This window comes from Ctenocephalides felis, unplaced genomic scaffold (assembly GCF_003426905.1).
Source record: "Ctenocephalides felis isolate EL2017-DRISC unplaced genomic scaffold, ASM342690v1 CF-g0.4_SCAFFOLD_03571, whole genome shotgun sequence".
NCBI lineage: Eukaryota > Metazoa > Arthropoda > Insecta > Siphonaptera > Pulicidae > Ctenocephalides > Ctenocephalides felis.
Window position 1 is genome coordinate 37,703,774 of NW_020539725.1, and position 18,740 is coordinate 37,722,513.

At 29.2% G+C, this 18,740-nt stretch overlaps 1 protein-coding gene across 2 annotated transcripts; it reads left to right on the plus strand.

Annotated features, from left to right (window-relative positions):
• Positions 1 to 668: 668 nt before the first annotated feature.
• Positions 669 to 17,334, plus strand: LOC113384544 (inositol-trisphosphate 3-kinase homolog). Of its 2 annotated transcripts, none has more exons than XM_026622278.1 (6): positions 669 to 854; positions 12,948 to 13,037; positions 15,534 to 15,819; positions 15,932 to 16,314; positions 16,401 to 16,787; positions 17,009 to 17,333. In XM_026622278.1, the coding sequence occupies exons 2-6, from the start codon at positions 13,011 to 13,013 to the stop codon at positions 17,087 to 17,089; spliced, it is 1,164 nt and encodes a 387-aa protein (XP_026478063.1). In that variant the 5' UTR covers positions 669 to 854; positions 12,948 to 13,010; the 3' UTR covers positions 17,090 to 17,333. The 2 variants fall into 2 exon arrangements, with proteins under 2 accessions (XP_026478063.1, XP_026478062.1); XM_026622277.1 differs by lacking the exon at positions 669 to 854 and adding an exon at positions 4,211 to 4,679 and having other exon boundaries at positions 17,009 to 17,334.
• Positions 17,335 to 18,740: the final 1,406 nt, after the last annotated feature.

Sequence of the window (18,740 nt, forward strand, 5' to 3'; positions counted from 1 at the left end):
GAAGATACGGAGCTAAATGTGTAAAATATGGCAGTTTTTTAAAGAACTAAGCGTCCGATTTAAATGATTCAAAGAACTTTCTGCTTGTCTTAACAAAATAATTGATTTTGGAAAAAAAAATTGTTTCAACTTTTTTGTTTCAAAAAAAATTTTCTTGTATATCGAAAATAATTCAGATTTTATTTTTAATTCTGACTATAGTTCTAATATACTTTAAACAAATAATTTCAACTTTGCAATTCAGTTTATATAATTCTTATAAATATTAGACAATGTTACTTAAATAATCTATTTGAAAACATTCAGTATCACTCGAACATTTCGTTACGGTACGGGAAGTTCCAGCAATTTGCCTTAAGGCACGATGCCATACACCCCACTAGTTTATTTGTTTATTTTTATTATAACAACTAATTTTAATAATACATAATATTATTATGCAATTCTACACTAAACTAAATATTATTCGAAGAACAAATGTTTATTCAATAACCTTATTTAATTTAATTTAAAGAAGATAACACATAGCTTTAGATTGAGACCAATTTTACGCAATTTCAATTGTTTTAGTTTTATCAATATTGAAATTTAAACGAAATATTTTTTGGCGCCATTGCACCGTTGCATTTTGGCAATACTTGCATGACCCGATGTCAGGACGCTCGCCTTCCGCTCTTTGCAGTGTTCGAGTGCTCTTGCTGGCTCTGTTCGGTTTCGGTCTCTCATTTAGTCCGTCGTAAGGCGTTTTGTGCGGCGTTAGAGGGGATATCTAGCGAAGCGATTGACGTCAAACGCACGACGGGAACAAGGCAACTATTCACATCTGATGTATCGTGCGGGACGTCGAACATTCAGTGAGTTTTGATTTTTCGATCATAAAATTTATAGTCGAATCTTTAATTAGTTTTTATTAGCACTAACTTTTGTACTTATATGTTTATTCGCGTGCTTTCTCTGTGAGCTGTAAAACATCTGCTTGTACCCAAACATATATTTTCTTATTCATTCTTATACTCATGGTTTTAATGATTTTCTTGAAAAATTGAATTTTATTTAGATTTGATATTTCAACGATGAAAGATCAATAATACAGATTATTTTATTAAATGTACACAAAATTTGGATACAAATGTTATATAGGCTTATACCCAAACATCTATTTTCTTATATATTCTTATACCCATAGTTTTAATGATCTTCTTTTAAAATTGAATTTTATTTTATTTAAATTTGATAAAAACTCTGATAGGTCAATAATGCTGATTATTTTATTAAATATACCCAAAATTCGGATACAAATGTAATATAGGCAAACTTGAAAATTTTAAGTTGTTTGATTTTAACAAGTTCACCATCAGTATCAGTATTATTTTATTAAATGTACACAAAACTTAGATACAAATGTTACATAGGCTTATATCTAAACATATATTTTCTTATTTATTCTTATGCTCATAGTTTTAATAATCTTCTTTTAAAATTGAATTTTATTTTATTTAAATTTTATATTTTAACTCTGATAGATCAACAATACTGATTATTTTATTAAATATACCCAAAATTCGGATACAAATGTAATATAGGCAAACTTGAAAATTTTAGGTTGTTTGATTTTAACAAGTTCGCCGTCAGTATCAGTGTCGACAAGGCAAATAAATTAAAAATTATTTTATTTTTGAATTGCTTGTGATATCGGAAAACTGATTAAACACTGTTTATAAGGGTTGTCAAATTATCATATTTTAATCGTTACATATAATAAATCCTATAGCATCCACTTCAAGTTTATGCTCCTATGCAGCTTCGACTTTTTAATCATTTAATATTTGCTACAAAATTGTTTGTTATAAAATTTTATACGTACTGCAATCTAGCAGTACCATTAATAAAAATTTGATTCTCATGACGTTATATTTTAATCGATGATCTGAATCGATTATAGCATAATTATTTAATGTTTCTGCTTAATCATAAGTCACACTTGTGCAAATACACGTGCGTTTATGAATAAATTAACGTCTGCTTTCGTAGAAAGTGGTCATCAAAATAATCTCATTATTAAAATTACACTATTATTCATAATAATTGCGTACATTTAAGTACAAATTTTTCTTATGACGTTTTTTTGAGTATGTGGATTTATATTTTCATCGGTGAGGTATAATTGTAAATAATAAATTTCTGCTGAATATTTGTTTGTTCTAATTTTATTATAGAATATGTATATAAAACTCTGACGCATGTAAGTGTCGAAATCATTTACGTGCAAGTCCAAAATAAAGTAGCGTTTCGAACATTTTATGAAATCAAACAACAGGTAAAAGGTATTTTATATATTGAATAAATCTTTCTTTTAAAATACTTGTACGATTGCGTTCGTAATATTTTAGAATTAGCTTTTAGAATCGGTCAATAAATATAAACATTTTGAATAGTTTTCCATTATAAGGTGTTTATATTAAGCAGTTAATTGATTGACTAATATACTTGTTATGGAATAGTAGCAGGGTATTGACGAGCATTCTCGTCATGCTATTACATTTTTGACGCTGACTATGTAAATTGTAAGTTCATCGTCTCAAATTTAATTTTTTATTCAAAATAGCTTTAAATAGAAGAGTAGTACTTAACGTGGATGATATAGCATTTATTTTATACAACGATAATGTTAATCTGACTACTCTTATATACAAATTCCGGATTTCTTTGAGCACTGGCAATATAGTTGTAGCTTTTATAAAATAAGTAATTGTAAGTGACATTTTACTTGAATACATTTTACCTCGATTCTAGCAATACAAATTGTGCGCACAGTTCAATGAGAGCCACAGTTAACTGGTTTGTTGAAACAGTGTAAAATTTATATTTGCTTAAGACGTATTATAGTTGCATCTACGTTATTATATAAAATCCAATAACACAATGTTACAAGAAAATCACGAATTAATGGTATTTTAAGGTGATCTAGAATTGATATACTAAATGTGTTATGGATACTATGACTGTAGCTAAATGTTACTACTTTTGCAGGAGTGACACTGCTGTACTAGCCAGCAAGCCGCTCAAGTGTTTTTTTTCGCAACATATTGTAAGATTTTCCAATCATTATCAATAAAATTATGTTATAAAATTAATTACACTTTTGAAAACCTAAAAATTACAATAACAAATTAGAATTCGCAAAAAAATCGAAAATGAACATTTTTATATATCTTTACGTTTTTCTGAATATTTTGGCATACCTTATAGAAAAAATTGATGTGTGTTTGTGTGTGCGGATACAAATTTTTGTCGACGATTTCGGGAATACGGATGAAGCGATTTGAATAATTCAAAAAACATTCGTTTCGTATTTTATAAGGAGACGTGCTGATTAGTTTTTGGCAAAGGCAGGTCTAGCCGTTCCGAAGATATGGGGCAAAAAGTGCAAGGTAACTCCGTTTTTAAGAGAACGGAGTGTCCGATTTGAATAATTTAAAAAACATTTCACTTTTATTAACAAATAAAGAACTGATCAAATTTTCATGAAGGCAGGTCTAGCGGTTTCGGAGATCTTGTAGAAAAAGTAAAAAAAATGCCATTTGGTGTTAAAAAATGATCATTAGACATATGCACATCAAATTATCGGATATTTTAGAGATTTTAACAAGTATAAATTTTGTTTACATTCCCATGGGTTCCGTACCAATGTTTATCCGTTAGACTGCGACGCGGCGCTTACGCGCTTCGATATTTCGTCTCTATGCAGTTAAAGCAGTACGATTGCTTTGAAAAAAAGTTCAAAATTTGCAAAATATTTCAAAATAAAATATTCTTCAAAAAGTCTTTTTTTTTCAAAAACAGTAAATTTTTGTCAAAAATTTATAGTTTCACAAAAGTCTAATTTTTTCAGAGTAAATTTTTTTCAAAAATGTTAATCTTTTTAAAAAAATATAATTTTTGGTACGGGAAGTTCCAGCAATTTGTTTAAGGCTCAATGCCATGCGCCCCACTAGTTAAAGCAATGATCGGCACACACAGGTTGATAAATGGATGTCGCCTATAGGCGTGTATTAAAATTTTTCCTTTAAATTTTGATTATTCGTAATAGTTATAATGATCTATCTATATATCGATCTTGACTATGACGATGTACCCCACTAGATCGATTGTGTATCGGGCACGCTGTGGCATTTTACATTCTGTATGCGATGGCTTCGCGTACATCGCTTGTATACAATAATACGGGCTTGCATGCTGAGTTCAGTACAACGGAAACCGTCAGCACGTCAAGATTGGTCAGACAAAATCTTTTTTGTCTCCTTATAAAATCAATTCAATCATGTGGTTATAGCACTTCGTAAAGATTAATTAATAATCCAGCCTATGGCGGTTACACAAAGTATACAAAAATCGTTCAGCGATTTTTATGCAAACAGCGATTGCGGGAAAGGTTAAACTTTATCTCGAAGGACTTTTATGCATTTCCGGCTTGGAAATTTAGGATAAATTGTGTGTGAATAATTAATATATTGTGTGCAGTGAGGACCTAATCAATTATTTATTTATTTATTTGCAATAGTGAATGCAGTGTTAATTTTAGTGCAAGCGCTCAGATTATTATGTGCGCTAGTTCAATTTTTGTGTGAATGAACGGCATCAGGATTATATTGAAAAGGTTTTGTGTCGCTCCTGGTGATGTGAGTATATTTTGAATCTTTTAACAAAAACCAATAATTTCTTAATTCACATTTTATTGATATATAAATAATAAAAAAATATTAAAATTGTAATAAAATAAATGTGGATAATAATCGGACTTTGTCCATTAGGGCAGTTGTTTCTAACGCTTTAATACCGCGCTCTTCCGTTCTTATAAAAAAATGTTGATCCTTCCTCATTTTTTTTAACAATTTTATAAATACTCAATTGGCATAATTTATCAACTTACAAAATTATATGCAATTTTATGTAAAAAAATACATAATTATTTATACATTTTTTATATCATTTCAACATTTTTGGTTCAAATAGTATATTTCCCTGGGGCCATGTTGGATTTATAACGGTAATAACAATTAACGATATTGAACTGTTTTTTTTAAATATTTTTGTTTTAGTTTTTTTGCTAAAATAAACTAGTACTTATGTAGTTTTCCTATTATCAGCAAATTGTATACATTTTTTAAAGCACCCACATATTTCAAGTATAACGTTGATTAGATAAAATGCTCTGTTGAACATGAATCTACATAATATGTAGTGAATATAGGCTAATTCAATACTTGTAAAACCACTCAACTTCTTGAATAATTACAAGTATTATTAGAATGTGAATATGAATTATAGATGTACTCTCAATTAATTGAAAATTGATTAATTCGATCATTCTTATATATATACATATATATATGTTGAAAATGTTTAAATATATATATATATATATATATATATATATATATATATATATAATAAAATATATATTTTGTAGAGTTTCGAACAAGAATCCAAAAATAATAAAAAATAAAAAAACAAGAAAAGTTTTTAATAAACAATTTCTTTATTTAATTATTTGTTTACTGTCTAGTTTAATTGTTTATTAAAAATGTTTCTTGTTTTTTTATTTTTTATTATTTTTGGATTCTTGTTCGAAACTCTACAAAATATACACAAATCCAAGATTCTACCATTCAATAAAATATATATATATATATATATATATATATATATCTGTGTGTGTGTTAATATTAAATTTATTCCACTAATAGATTCTAACATATTCATAATACGCATGTTCTAATTATACTTCTATGTCATCAATTGAATCAAACAATTGAAATACTAATTTTGATGTCTCCGATTTACGTCATTTGAATTTGAATTTAGCAAACAAGTTTCGCTAATTTCAATATTCATTAAAACCGGAGTTAACGGTTCCAACTTTGATTTTTATCCAACAAGTTTTGTGGTTAATTAGCATATTTCTTAGGATGAAGCGATAAACTCTGCTTTGGGTCAATCTTAATATTTTAATTTAATAGCGCAAAAATGATTCTAAAATGATTTTGATGAAAAAAAAGATCTTTAGTATTTTAGGGTAACGGCGAAAAGTATTCTATTAAATGCAAAATATCAGTAGTATCAAAATCTGGGATTGTTTGGTTTAGATAATTTCTATGGATTTGACAATAGTCATCATGACTGACTAGCGCAATATTTTGCTAAACATAATTATTATTAAATTGAAATTACATTTCATCCGTAAGTACAGAGTTTTGGCTATAAAGTGGAAGCCTTTGTTTCTGGAGAAAACAATGAAAAACATCGTTTAATTTTTTTGGCTGAAAATGATACCGCGTAGGCAGCCACCTTTGGCCTAGAATACAAAATAGAGTTGACCATTGCTCCCACTTTAAATGACCCATCATGTACTTCAAAATTCAAATAACTCTCAATATTTTCATAAGCACCATCTATTTTGTATCTGAAACCATCGGTTTATTTTTTGCAAATTATCAGTTTTGGCCAATTTAAAAAAAAATAAAAACAATTAATAGCTCGAACCCAAAACAAGTACATTAATACTAATTAAGCAACGACCCATGCCATCGTACAGTAGTGGGTCTTAGTTTGTTAGACAAAGAAATGGGTGTTTCTCAACTTTAGACCGCCTTGCATATCTATTGCTAAATATGAAAACTTGCCTTCTCCATCCAAACAATGGTCTTCTTATTAGAATCCAGTAATATATATGAGGCGTTTGATATATGAGAAAGTTCCATCGTCTTTGACAGTAATCAATGACGTCAATGCGAACGAACTATTGACAGTAACATATGGCTGTTTGCTAAATTACTTCGCGCTCGATGACCGTGAAATGCGTTAGTCATCTCAAACAATTTAAATTCGACCGACTGATGAGCAAGTTTTGCATGAAAACATACTGTAATTATTTGGAAAATGATATCATAGTATAAGCAATCTATGGTAATAATAATCAATCTTTATTAGCAGATGCATTAATCGAAATAAATAGCAAACATTGAAATTGCGGTTTAAAGAGAATATAAACATTTCTCTATGTAAAAATGATTAGTTGTACAAACACCAGATTATGCATATCTTTAAATGTTTCCTGTGAGTATTGTAGCAAATTACTGCGTTTTATATAATTACCAGTTGCGGTGGAGATAGTGAAAATTATAAACTCGTGATGATAAGTTTTGCTAAGACAAAATATTGATAAAATTACTGTTTCTACTATACTATCTTCTTTACAATCCTGCAATGTAATCAATCAAGATTAACCAAATATATATTTGGATTTCTTGTTTATCCACAATTGCTAAATTTGGATATTAACGCTTCAATTCTCTTGTTACCAGCGTCGTCTAAAGGCGACATCCACATGGCTACCTATAGACATCCCTTGGTTCGACAGTTTTTTCCAATAATTTTCACTCTGAATTGATTCTTTGGGAATTATAGTTTGTTCTTGTAATCCTCGGTAAGTTCACCTCGGAATTCGAGATACCCAGCTCGTCTGTAAATACTTGTATATTGACACTCTAAATTTGTCTCGAAACCTACATAAACCCTACCATATGTAGATTTTGAGACAACTTTAGGGTGTCAATATACAAATATTTACAGACTTACAGCTGGGTATCTCGAATTCCGAGATTCTTACCTAATTTAAGCTTAAATGACTGGACTATTGTAATTTGAAATTGAGGCCTTTGGAAAAGTAATTTCTGATTTTTAAATACATTTTCATTGGTAATTGAAAAATCTTTAAATATCTTGTGTCTGGTCCTTTCAGTTATTACTAGACAGCTCGCTCTCCCGTACAGCAGTGCCACTCTTGCGGAAAACACTGCCATAGCAAAATGACTAGGTACATAATCGGTGTCACCTATTATGCAAACTCCAAAATTTGTTTGGCAATAATATCTGAAGCTTTTTTTGAATATAGAAATTAGTCTTAGAATAATTGATCATATTATTGCAATGCAATATTATTCATGAAAACTACCAATAGGCAATAAAATCGACATTCAAAGGATCAAACCATTTAACTTTTTTATTCATTATGAACATGCGAGCATATATGGATACTTCATATTTTCCACCTCATTAATACGAAATGTGAATATGTGATCCGTTTATAAATAAATATATTTATAAATATATTTATTTTATTTCCATATTTTTTGTAGATTTAGCATTTTAAGCCGCGTCCATTGACGCACGAGCTGTTGTGAATGCGAACAATTGCGTCAACAGATTCTCTTCCGATTCACATTTGTAATCCGATGCTATATTTCATATAAAATATATAAAACAGAACATTATGGGATTTTAATAATCATATCCTTTTATTCCATTCTAAGCTCTTTTATATTAAATTTTTCATACATGATAATGTTTATCAGTCTGCTGACTGCTGAGGAAGTTCTGATTACAGAATTGTTATACGTTGGAAAAATTATTTCTAATACTTTTTTATGCAAGACCAAAATTTTCAGTTTGCACCTCTTGCACTGGGGTGAACGTGTAATGAATATATTATTATAATTATTATAATACTCTCGAATGCATAATTGAATTGCAATATTCTTGAATCTGTTACTCCTGAATAAAATATGTACTGTTATGACATACTCCAGCGTACATCGCGTTTCTCCTTGACTTGTAGCTTTTTACATGCAAAATAAACAACGGGAGGCATCATAAATATTTAAATTATATTTAAACTTTATTTGCGGAATTTTGTATTTGCTAGTTTTGCGCGAGCAAATGTAATCTCGCGCGAACATCTGCTTCAGTCAGTCGAGATAGAATTGGCATCTGATGTTTGGATATTTTATTGTATATATATTATCATGTAGATATTGTTGTATACTAAAACGTTATACACGAAAATACAAAATTTTCCATGCATTGAATATTCTTTAGTAACACTAACTTAGCATATTCCATTTTATAGATAGAAATCGATTTCAATTTTCAAATGCAACCAAATAAAATTGAGCAATTTTTTAAAACAAAAATAATATAACATGAATAATTACATTAGTATAATTTTTCATAGTATTAAAAAATGACTTTATTTTTCCCATTTAATATTTAGAAATATAACTTTCAAATCAAAGCAAATGAATTTAAAATATTTCATGTTCGTAATTAGAGAACTACAAGTATTCATATATTTTATTTACATTCACCGAGTAATAAAACAGCAATAAAATAACAATTTCATTTTTATGCATAATACCGTTTTCTCTGTTTGTTACGATATGAAACGCAAATTTCTATGGATAATTATACTAGAATTCGTTCAATATTTAACTATTATTCCGCAAAATTCAATACTTTTTTCAGTAAATTCAAGTTACAATTATATTCAACAATATTTTATTTACCAAATTGAACGTTTCCATGCTTGTTTCCTAATTTTAATTTAATTTCATAATTTCATCACACGATATTATTGAAACCAATCACATTTTTGCACATTTTGACGTTTTTGCAACCGAAATTTTTGGTAAAAACAATGTTGAGTAACTTTTATTGCATTACGTATAATCAAATTTGTTAATTAAATAAAACCCAATTATTCAATATTAAATACATTATGACTAGTATCATTGATGATGAATTACATCAAAATAATTGTGTAATTGTGTAATTACACTGTAATACAATCCCGAAATCAAGTAGTTTTAGCTATTCCTAATAAAGTATAAAAATTTTAGGTAGAATTTGCCTCTCATAATGTGCCTCTCATAATTCAGGTGAGAAATAACATTCTTTAATTTAATTGGCCTCAACTCAACGAGTTTAAAATATTAACTTATTCCTTATTTTTTTGCATACTTTATTATGTAAAAAATAAAGACATAGATACTTCAAGACAATACATACTTTATCTTAATTCAGTGGTTTCCAACCTTTCTTGCACGGCCCTCCTGCTATGATAAAAAAAAAATGTTGCGCCTCTCTTTATTTTTTTCAACAGTTTAATTTTATAAATACTAAACTGATATTATCAGACTACAAATCAATACATAATATGCAATATTATGTACAAATATGCATACAAGCTATTTTAAAAAAAATTTAATATCGTTTCCACAATGTTAAATTATTAACGATAATAGTATTCTGAAAACTGATGTACGCGCTCCCCTTAGAGCAACCTGGCGCGCCTCACAGGTTGGAAACCGCTGTCTTAATCTATTAAAAGTTCTGCATAATTTTGGATTCTTTTTGCATCATATTCAATTGCAAGTATATTATATTAGTTTTAACATACTTTATATTTTAAGGCCTAATCAAATTTAATCTCCATATTATTTTTATCATCTTTATTATTTGGTATTACAATTATCTTACACTGCCTTAACTCGATCCGTGGATCTTTGGTATACTAACACTGAGCTACGCCCGCCGCAAAGTAATTGAAATATCAAATTCCCAAATGAGTATTCACATTTTAATTTGAAATACCTCCAATTATAAATGGAGGTCTCAAAAATGCGATCACTCCGGGCTTAAATAAATCGTTCAAATTCTTCCATCTAGTTCCATTCCGAGGTCCGACCTCGCGCCGTGTTACTTTCTAAGCACTGCTACCGCCGTCATTACATATTATACCAATATCTTTCTTTCTTTCATTGACGTCATTTGCTAGATAATCTATTTTGTTTATCTGACCAGGTATTGTAATTCTCAGCTCGTGCGTGACACGATTTCTCGTTCGCACATCCATCACAAATCACAATCTGGCCACAGAAGCGGTTTCTAGTTGAAAAAAGTTATGAAAAAGAATGCAAAAATAATCGCCATTCACTTTTATTAATTAGCATTTGAATTGCACAACAGATGGTTCAGTAGTCGGGTGTTATTCCATTCCATTACCTGTTTTTTATGATTAATATATTTATATCAAAGGAGTTGTTACTAGATAAGTACTTTGAATAACCAGAATTGGATCAAAGATATTTATCTAAATAACTATTTAAATAGTTTATTTCACAATCTTCGAGGTATTAACACTATAATAAAACCAGCTGCCACATTTTGCCTTAAGGCAAGTTGCATTGACTTTCCGATGTGACTAAGCGACTAAATCGGTAAGGATTTTTTTTAGGATTGAGATCTAGCAAATTTTAAAATTGTCAAAATTGAATTGTACAACAGATGGTTCAGTAGTCGAGTATTATTCCATTCCATTACCTGTTTTTTATGGTTGATATATTTATATCAAAGGAGTTTTTACCAGATAGGCACTTTGAATAATCAGAATTGGATTGAAGATATTTATCTAAATAACTCTTTAAATAGTTCATTTTATAATCTTCAACGTTTTAAAACTATGATAAAACCAGCTGCTACATTTTGCCTTAAGGCAAATTTTTGAAAAAAAATTACTTCGATGAAATTAGATTTTTGAGAAACTATAAATTTGACAAAAAATTACATTTTTTTGAAAAATGTTTTCTTTATTTTGACATATTTTGGAAATTCGAAACCCATAGGAATGTAAACAAAATTTATATTTATTGTTAAAATCTCTATAAAATATTTGATAATTTTGTGTGCATATGTTTAATGATCATTTTTGACCGCCAAATGGCATTTTCTTTTTACTTTTTTCATTAGATCTCCGAAACCGCTAGACCTGCCTTCATGAAAATTTGATCGATTCTTCATCTTGTCAATACAAGTAAAATGTTTTTTGATTTATTAAAATCGGACGCTCCGTTTTCTTAAAAACTGTGTTGCCGTTTTTGGCACTTTATGCTCCGTATCTTCGGAACGGCTAGACCTGCCTCCGCCAAAAACTAATCAGCACGTCTCCTTATCAATACAAATCGAATGTTTTTTGAATTATTCAAATTGCTTCTCCGTGTTTCCGAAATCGACGAAAATTTGTATCCGTATACACATACATACACACACACATACATCCATTTTTTCTAAGGTGTGCCAAAATATTCAGAAACCTCTGAAACGTAAAGATTTACAAACATTTTCATTTTTTTGCGATTACTATAACTTGCCCTACGGGAAGTTTATTAGTAATTCTACAATATTTAAGGCGTTCCTTAGGATCATCAGCATTAAAACGGTTCCAGATTTTTGGCAAAAACTTTAACTGCTAATTCTTAAGAAATGGTTCGGCCGATTCTCGAAAATCAATTCGACTCCTTACCGAGTTTCATCAAATGGCTTTTAAAGTTTTAAAATTGATGCAGCCGTTTTTGAGAACGTGGACTGAAGATATTTTACCAATGCTTTTTCCAATTTTTGTGCCAAACTATTCAGAATGACTTGAAATATCGGGAAAACATAACATTAGCAAATCTGGTTTTCTGGAGAACAAAATTTATTTCCGGAAGTCAATAACAGTAACACCTTATGCAGGATATTCGCTAAAATAGAATATTACCAAAGTTCATTTACTAATATTGTTATCTTTATATCAAAATAAACTTAAATTTTTCCCTAGACGTCAGAAATTCATAAATGCAAAATATTTTCATTGTTAAATGTTACATTTTGACGTTCTTATTCTAAATATACGGTTGGATTTAATTATTATGTATTTTAATTAATGCGTGCGCCTTCATTGCGAGGTTCAATAATCTTCGGATTTTCCAAACAAAGCCATCGAAAACAACAAAGTAAATTTAAACAAAATGCAAATAAATGCAGAATACCTCCATGTGTATCCATGAAAATGGGTTTTCAGCATTGTTATCGGCATATTTTTGAAAGTGAAATATAGTCATACGTACATGATGGATCATACATCTAAATATTCATAAACTATCACATTAATTTTGTGCCAATATATAAGTTGCCATACTCGTGCTAGTAAAACTTTTAAACTTTACCTTAATCTACATCTTTAAGATAAAACAAAATGAAAATTTATGTTCTATTTATTTTTGTTCCAGGACCCTGAGCAAAGACCACTTGGAAAATACTGGACGAGTAGAAAACATTCTCATAGAAGCGATATGTCTCTCCTCAAATTTTTAGCCATCGTAAGTTCTATTTTCTCATTGATGTTTTATCATTAATTTTTCACAAAATAAGTGGATGGTGTATAAGTATCTAGTATATTGAGTTCAATGGTTTGTTCTGTTTTGAAATGGATATTTAAAATATCATTATTAAATCACTTCAAAGGAATGTTGATAACAAATATTGTTCTTGATATTGGCACTGACCTATCCAATAATGCATTTTTTCACTGGCTTATATATAACTAGTTAATGTAAACCTTTCTTAGAAATACATTTCCCGATTGCATTGTTTATCTTGTGAATATACAATTAGCGACCTTATCTCTATTTGAATTGTTAGCCATAATTAAGAACGGCGTTGGTATTTTTATACCTCGTCGTATAAAAAATGCGAGTACAAACAATTTATTTGTAATTTATAACCGCGGGACAATGGACCGATTTAAAATCTTAATATTTTTATGGCGTTGACGTAAATTTTTTATTTGGTATTCGAATTTAATGGAATTTTTTTTTAATTTTAATTCACAAATATCGTAAACTTATTAGTACATTCAAGCAGTATTCTTGTCTACGTTGAGTTGCTGTCGTGGTTTTAGTTAAAGGAAATATAGTGAAAGCAATTATTCTTTGGTGAAAATTATATTATTGGAAATACGGTAAATACTAAGTTAATTATACAGTGCAGTGTTTTCCTATTTTTACGAAAATTATTCAAATAATCTTCAAAATTTATAAAGTGTTAACTTTTGTAATATTCTTCAAAAATAAGTTCAACATTAGAACTTTTTTTAATCAGCAAGATTATACTTTTGTTTTTTTTATCGCGTTATGGAAGAATGTAACAGTTTAAATCGCTTTAAGAAAATTTGTGACCTATGATGTATTATTTCATACATTCAGATCTCTTTAGGCAATTTTTATTAAAAATCTGTTTATTTAATCGACTACGTATCACTCACTGGAATGATCCTGATATATACATTTAATTCATTTTTGTATTTCTTCTAAAATACATATTGGATTTTTATTTTTTTATATTTTAATATTAAATTGTAGCTTATAGAATTATATGTATGTTGATTCATTAAGATTAAAAAAAATAATCTTCTGCAAATTACATTAAAAGCATAAATATTTCAAAATTCGATACATCCAGTTTAAGCATATGATACAAAAAAGTTAAAACATTTTAATAGCAAAATATAAATTTGTCGCATCCTGACAAAAATAATTCTTCAGATAGATTCGAAACATGACTCTTTTACTCGAGGAATTTTAGAATTTAATTGGAATTCATATTGTTCGACAATTTAAATATACGTGAATGATTTAAATATTCAAAAATCAAACGAGCAAATTTTTTTGAATCTTAAAATAAAGAATTTTTGGGCACAGTCGGTACTTTGTACTCATATCTTGCCATATGTTATTTCAAACATATACGACTGCTGAAGACTTATGAGAAAAATCGTGCAATAATGTGACGGTCATGGTAATAAACCTAATGAGACATTTATTTTATTGCTTGTTTTATCGTTGGAACAAAATAATAACGAATCTATGCAATTACTTCAACAATTGAAAATAAGAGAAAAGTCTGGTTATCAGAAAATTCGAGACCTTATCAGTGCATTGTGTTTTGCACCGATAATTGCGCACAGGTGTATGAGAAACTTATATGAGCAGACTCAGTATGGTTTTATGATAAGATTTCAAGTGGTGTTTCCTCTTATACTAAATAACAGTGTTTATTATTAATTATAAATTATTAAAATATGGATATATGCAGTTCGCACTACCACATGTAAGATTAAAAAATAGATTAAATTGATACGGCTTTCCGTGTAAATTAACTTTGATTGCTCATTCTTACGCCTTTCATTTAATTTTACTTCAGAAAATGATTTTCTTGATGAAACATTCATGACTTCAAGTTATTTTAATTAATCTACCTGAATGAATTCTCTATCATAAAAATTTTGTTTCGTGTAGCTACTAGTAATTTCGCGGCCAAAGAACTTTTGACAATTTTGTGTATGTCCAATTTAAAAATCTCGGACGAATTTTTTTTTTGAGATTTTATTCGTATTCGCATTTATATGCATGATTTTATCTGACTCTTATGGAAAGTGAGTCTAAACATTATACCGATACATAATTCACAAATACGAACACCGATAATTTTAATCTTACGTTATCTCTAATAATACTTGTACTAAAAATATCGATTGGCAATCCATGATAATAAATTGATAAATATATTTACACGAGATAAATAAAAATTAAACAGATAACTCAAGTAAATATTGAACCAATGAGTTTTGGGTATTTGCCCATAAATTAAAATATAGAAAAACTTGGGCTTATTATAAATAATGAATATTGTTTACCATTGGAACTCTGTATTGAGCAATAATAGTACGTTGTTAGTTGTTGATATAAATAGCAGAAATTTAATTAAAATATTGTCTCAATGTCTAAATTACCTGACCAATTATTCTTCTTCCTCAGAATGCTTTAGAATTGAGCGCTCCAGCTAGTCCCGCACTTCTGCAAACGCGCACCGGTGCCAACTCTTCGGCGGCTTCTATCGTAGCTACTCAGCATCCGCAAGTAGCCATGGCCGTGGCGACCAGGGAAAACCTAACTTCGCCTCAAATAAATAATAATACAACTGCCAATGTTAACGGTAACACCGTTAGCAACGGAACCATGCAGGTTAACAATGTAACATCTCCTAATGGTGAATGGATCCAACTGTCTGGACATCCTGCTAGCATTGCACCTTCTGCACCAGGTAAAAAAAAAGTGCTAATAATACTATATTGTCACAAAAATGCAGATTTTGTTCATATTTAAACTAACTCTTCTGCCAATCAATTTGTTGATGATCATAATTTTAATTTTAGGAGCTGTTTGTAAGCGACTCTCTCGCGCTGAAGGAGATCACGAAGCCCGCGCTTACCGTGAATTGGCCGCCGATCCCCTAGCATCCCGGTTAGCTCCAGCCTACTTGGGCGAATTCTCCTCCGCATCCAATTCTGAAGACCGTTACATTGAATTGGAAGATCTTCTCCATGGGTTCCGAGATCCTCATGTAATGGATATTAAGATTGGACGACGAACATTTTTGGAAAGTGAGGTCGGAAACTCGGAAGCGCGGAAAGATCTTTTCAGGAAAATGGTTGAGGTTGATCCTGAGGCACCAACGGCCGAGGAAAAGGCAGCGGGAGCTGTTACCAAAATGAGATATATGACGTTTAGGGAGCAGTTGAGCAGCTCGCAAAGCAAGGTAGATACAAAAATTAACTTTCGTAAAATGAACCTTATTTTTTCTTTGAATTAAGTTCTTATCTAATTTATATATTTTTATTACAGGGATTTCGTATCGAAGCTCTAAAAGTGCGCGGATCAGCACCTCTAAGCGATTTGAAACGAGTACGCTCTCATAGTGATGTTGCACGAACTGTTTCCTTATTCCTTGGAGGGGGAGGTCGTGCCAAGCGATCTGATGTTGCTTCTAAACTCCTTAAGAGACTTCGCGAAATGAGAGATTTAGCTGAGAGATCCGAATTTTTTGCCACACACGAAGTTGTAGGTAGCAGTGTGTTTGTGGCTTTTGACGATACCAAGGTTGGTGCCTGGTTGATAGATTTTGCAAAAGCTAGAAGACTACCGGAAGGTGTAAGAGTAGATCATAGATCACCGTGGACGCCTGGAAATCATGAAGAGGGCTTCTTGCATGGCATGGATCAACTAATTGAGGTGAGTTGAATAACTAAGATTTTATTTCATATCGAATACATATGAGAAATTAAATATATTTTTCCAAAATGTTACTCATATTAACATATTATCTTTCTGGATTTTTTCAAAGAATATTTTCATTTACCATAGAAAACTTTTTTTAACCAGTTGTTGATGTATTGTATTACTTGTGTAGACTATTCGATAACCATTTAATTTATTTTTCATTTCTTTTCCAGGTTATTGAAGAAGTCCACCAATCAATGACATGTCCATCGATCAAAAATTGTTCATCTCGCTCTGCAACACTTGTATCATGAGCAATTAAGATGGATGAATAATAAATACTCAATTGCATGTTACTTGAACATTATCTAACCGTGAGGTGCTTCTGCGAATAAATGATAGTACAAAACAGTTTTGTGGATTTGACATCAATGCGTTTTCATAGAAATATGAATCCGTGTTTACTAGTGACGGTTTATAACTTTTATAAAGTTGTAATATTATTACAAATTTGCGTTTTATGGACAAATGTGGTTAAAACAAAATTGTGTTTATATAAGAATTATGAATTTGGAAAGTATATATTTTCCAATATATACTTTTATTATTATTACATTAAATATGTAATCTTGATAATACTGTTCGTTTCTTATAATTTATTATAAGAAACATGCGATAAAATTAATTTTCAGTATATAAAATTAAAACAACACGTTCAAGTGTTGTCATAATTATTTATAATATTTATTACTCAAAATACCAATTTCTATGTTTCGAATAAGATTTTTGTTGTAAACACAGTTGTTCTGACTTAGGTATGTGAGCATTGCTCCAATCATGCATTTCTTTAAACTTAAGTTTGTTTCTGGAAAAACAATTAGATATTTAAGTCATGACTGTGATATGTAATGTAACTTATGAATTAAGTGCATTGATTACAAACAAACCATTCTTTTAGTTCAGAGTTTTCATGCAATAGATCAGCAGGGCTAATGATTTAAATTCGAATTTACCAAAGTTACAAATTCCTACATTTCAGTATTTATAAATTTAATTTAGATTTATTAGTAGTAAATTAATAACCAGTGTGTTAATTATATTGAATTAAATTTTATTATATAATACAATGATTTTAATATGATTATATATTAAAAAGAGCTTGAAAGAATGCTTTTTGCATCAAAATTAAATTAGCAATCATTAAATAAGTAATTTGGTTGTAAAATGTACTTATATGTGTATTTATTTTATATTTATAATATAAATCATGCTTTATAATCGTATTATTTTATTTGAATATACACGTATACCTATATTAAATCTTTTTTTTCAGGTTCAATTTTTTTTTAAACAAAATTTAAAATATATTTTTGATAGCTGCTCAAGACACAAATTAACTTGTAATATCAAAATAGTGTCTAAAAAGTATATATAAACTATAAACTATTTTGTACATTAAAAAAACGTGAATAATTAAAAGTTACTGTTATTATTAAGAATATAATAACTAACAAGTTAAAATCATGGATGGTAGTCCATGGATTTAACTCGTTATTTATTATATTCAAATTGAGTAAAATGTGTTTATAAAAATCATCAAAATTATTTGCATAACTGAGGATTTAAAGCTATAGCTGCAAAGCTGCAAATGTCTTTGAAAGATTTTGGAACCATTACCTAATAATAGTTGCTTTATCGTACGCTCTGCATATAGATGTATGTTTTATGGTTTATTTAATTTCATTGAAATTAAATGTCAACAAATCAAACAGTTATGTTTTAGAGAGTATAGAATATTTATTTCATAGTTCCTGAATAACACACATTTATAAAAGTATAAATATCATTGCTCACTTGTTCAAGTCACAAATAAAAAGCTGAATCACATTTTTATACAAGAAGATTTGAATATACGTGGAGTTGTATAAAGCAGTTTTATATTAATATATCAATATGCTATTTTAC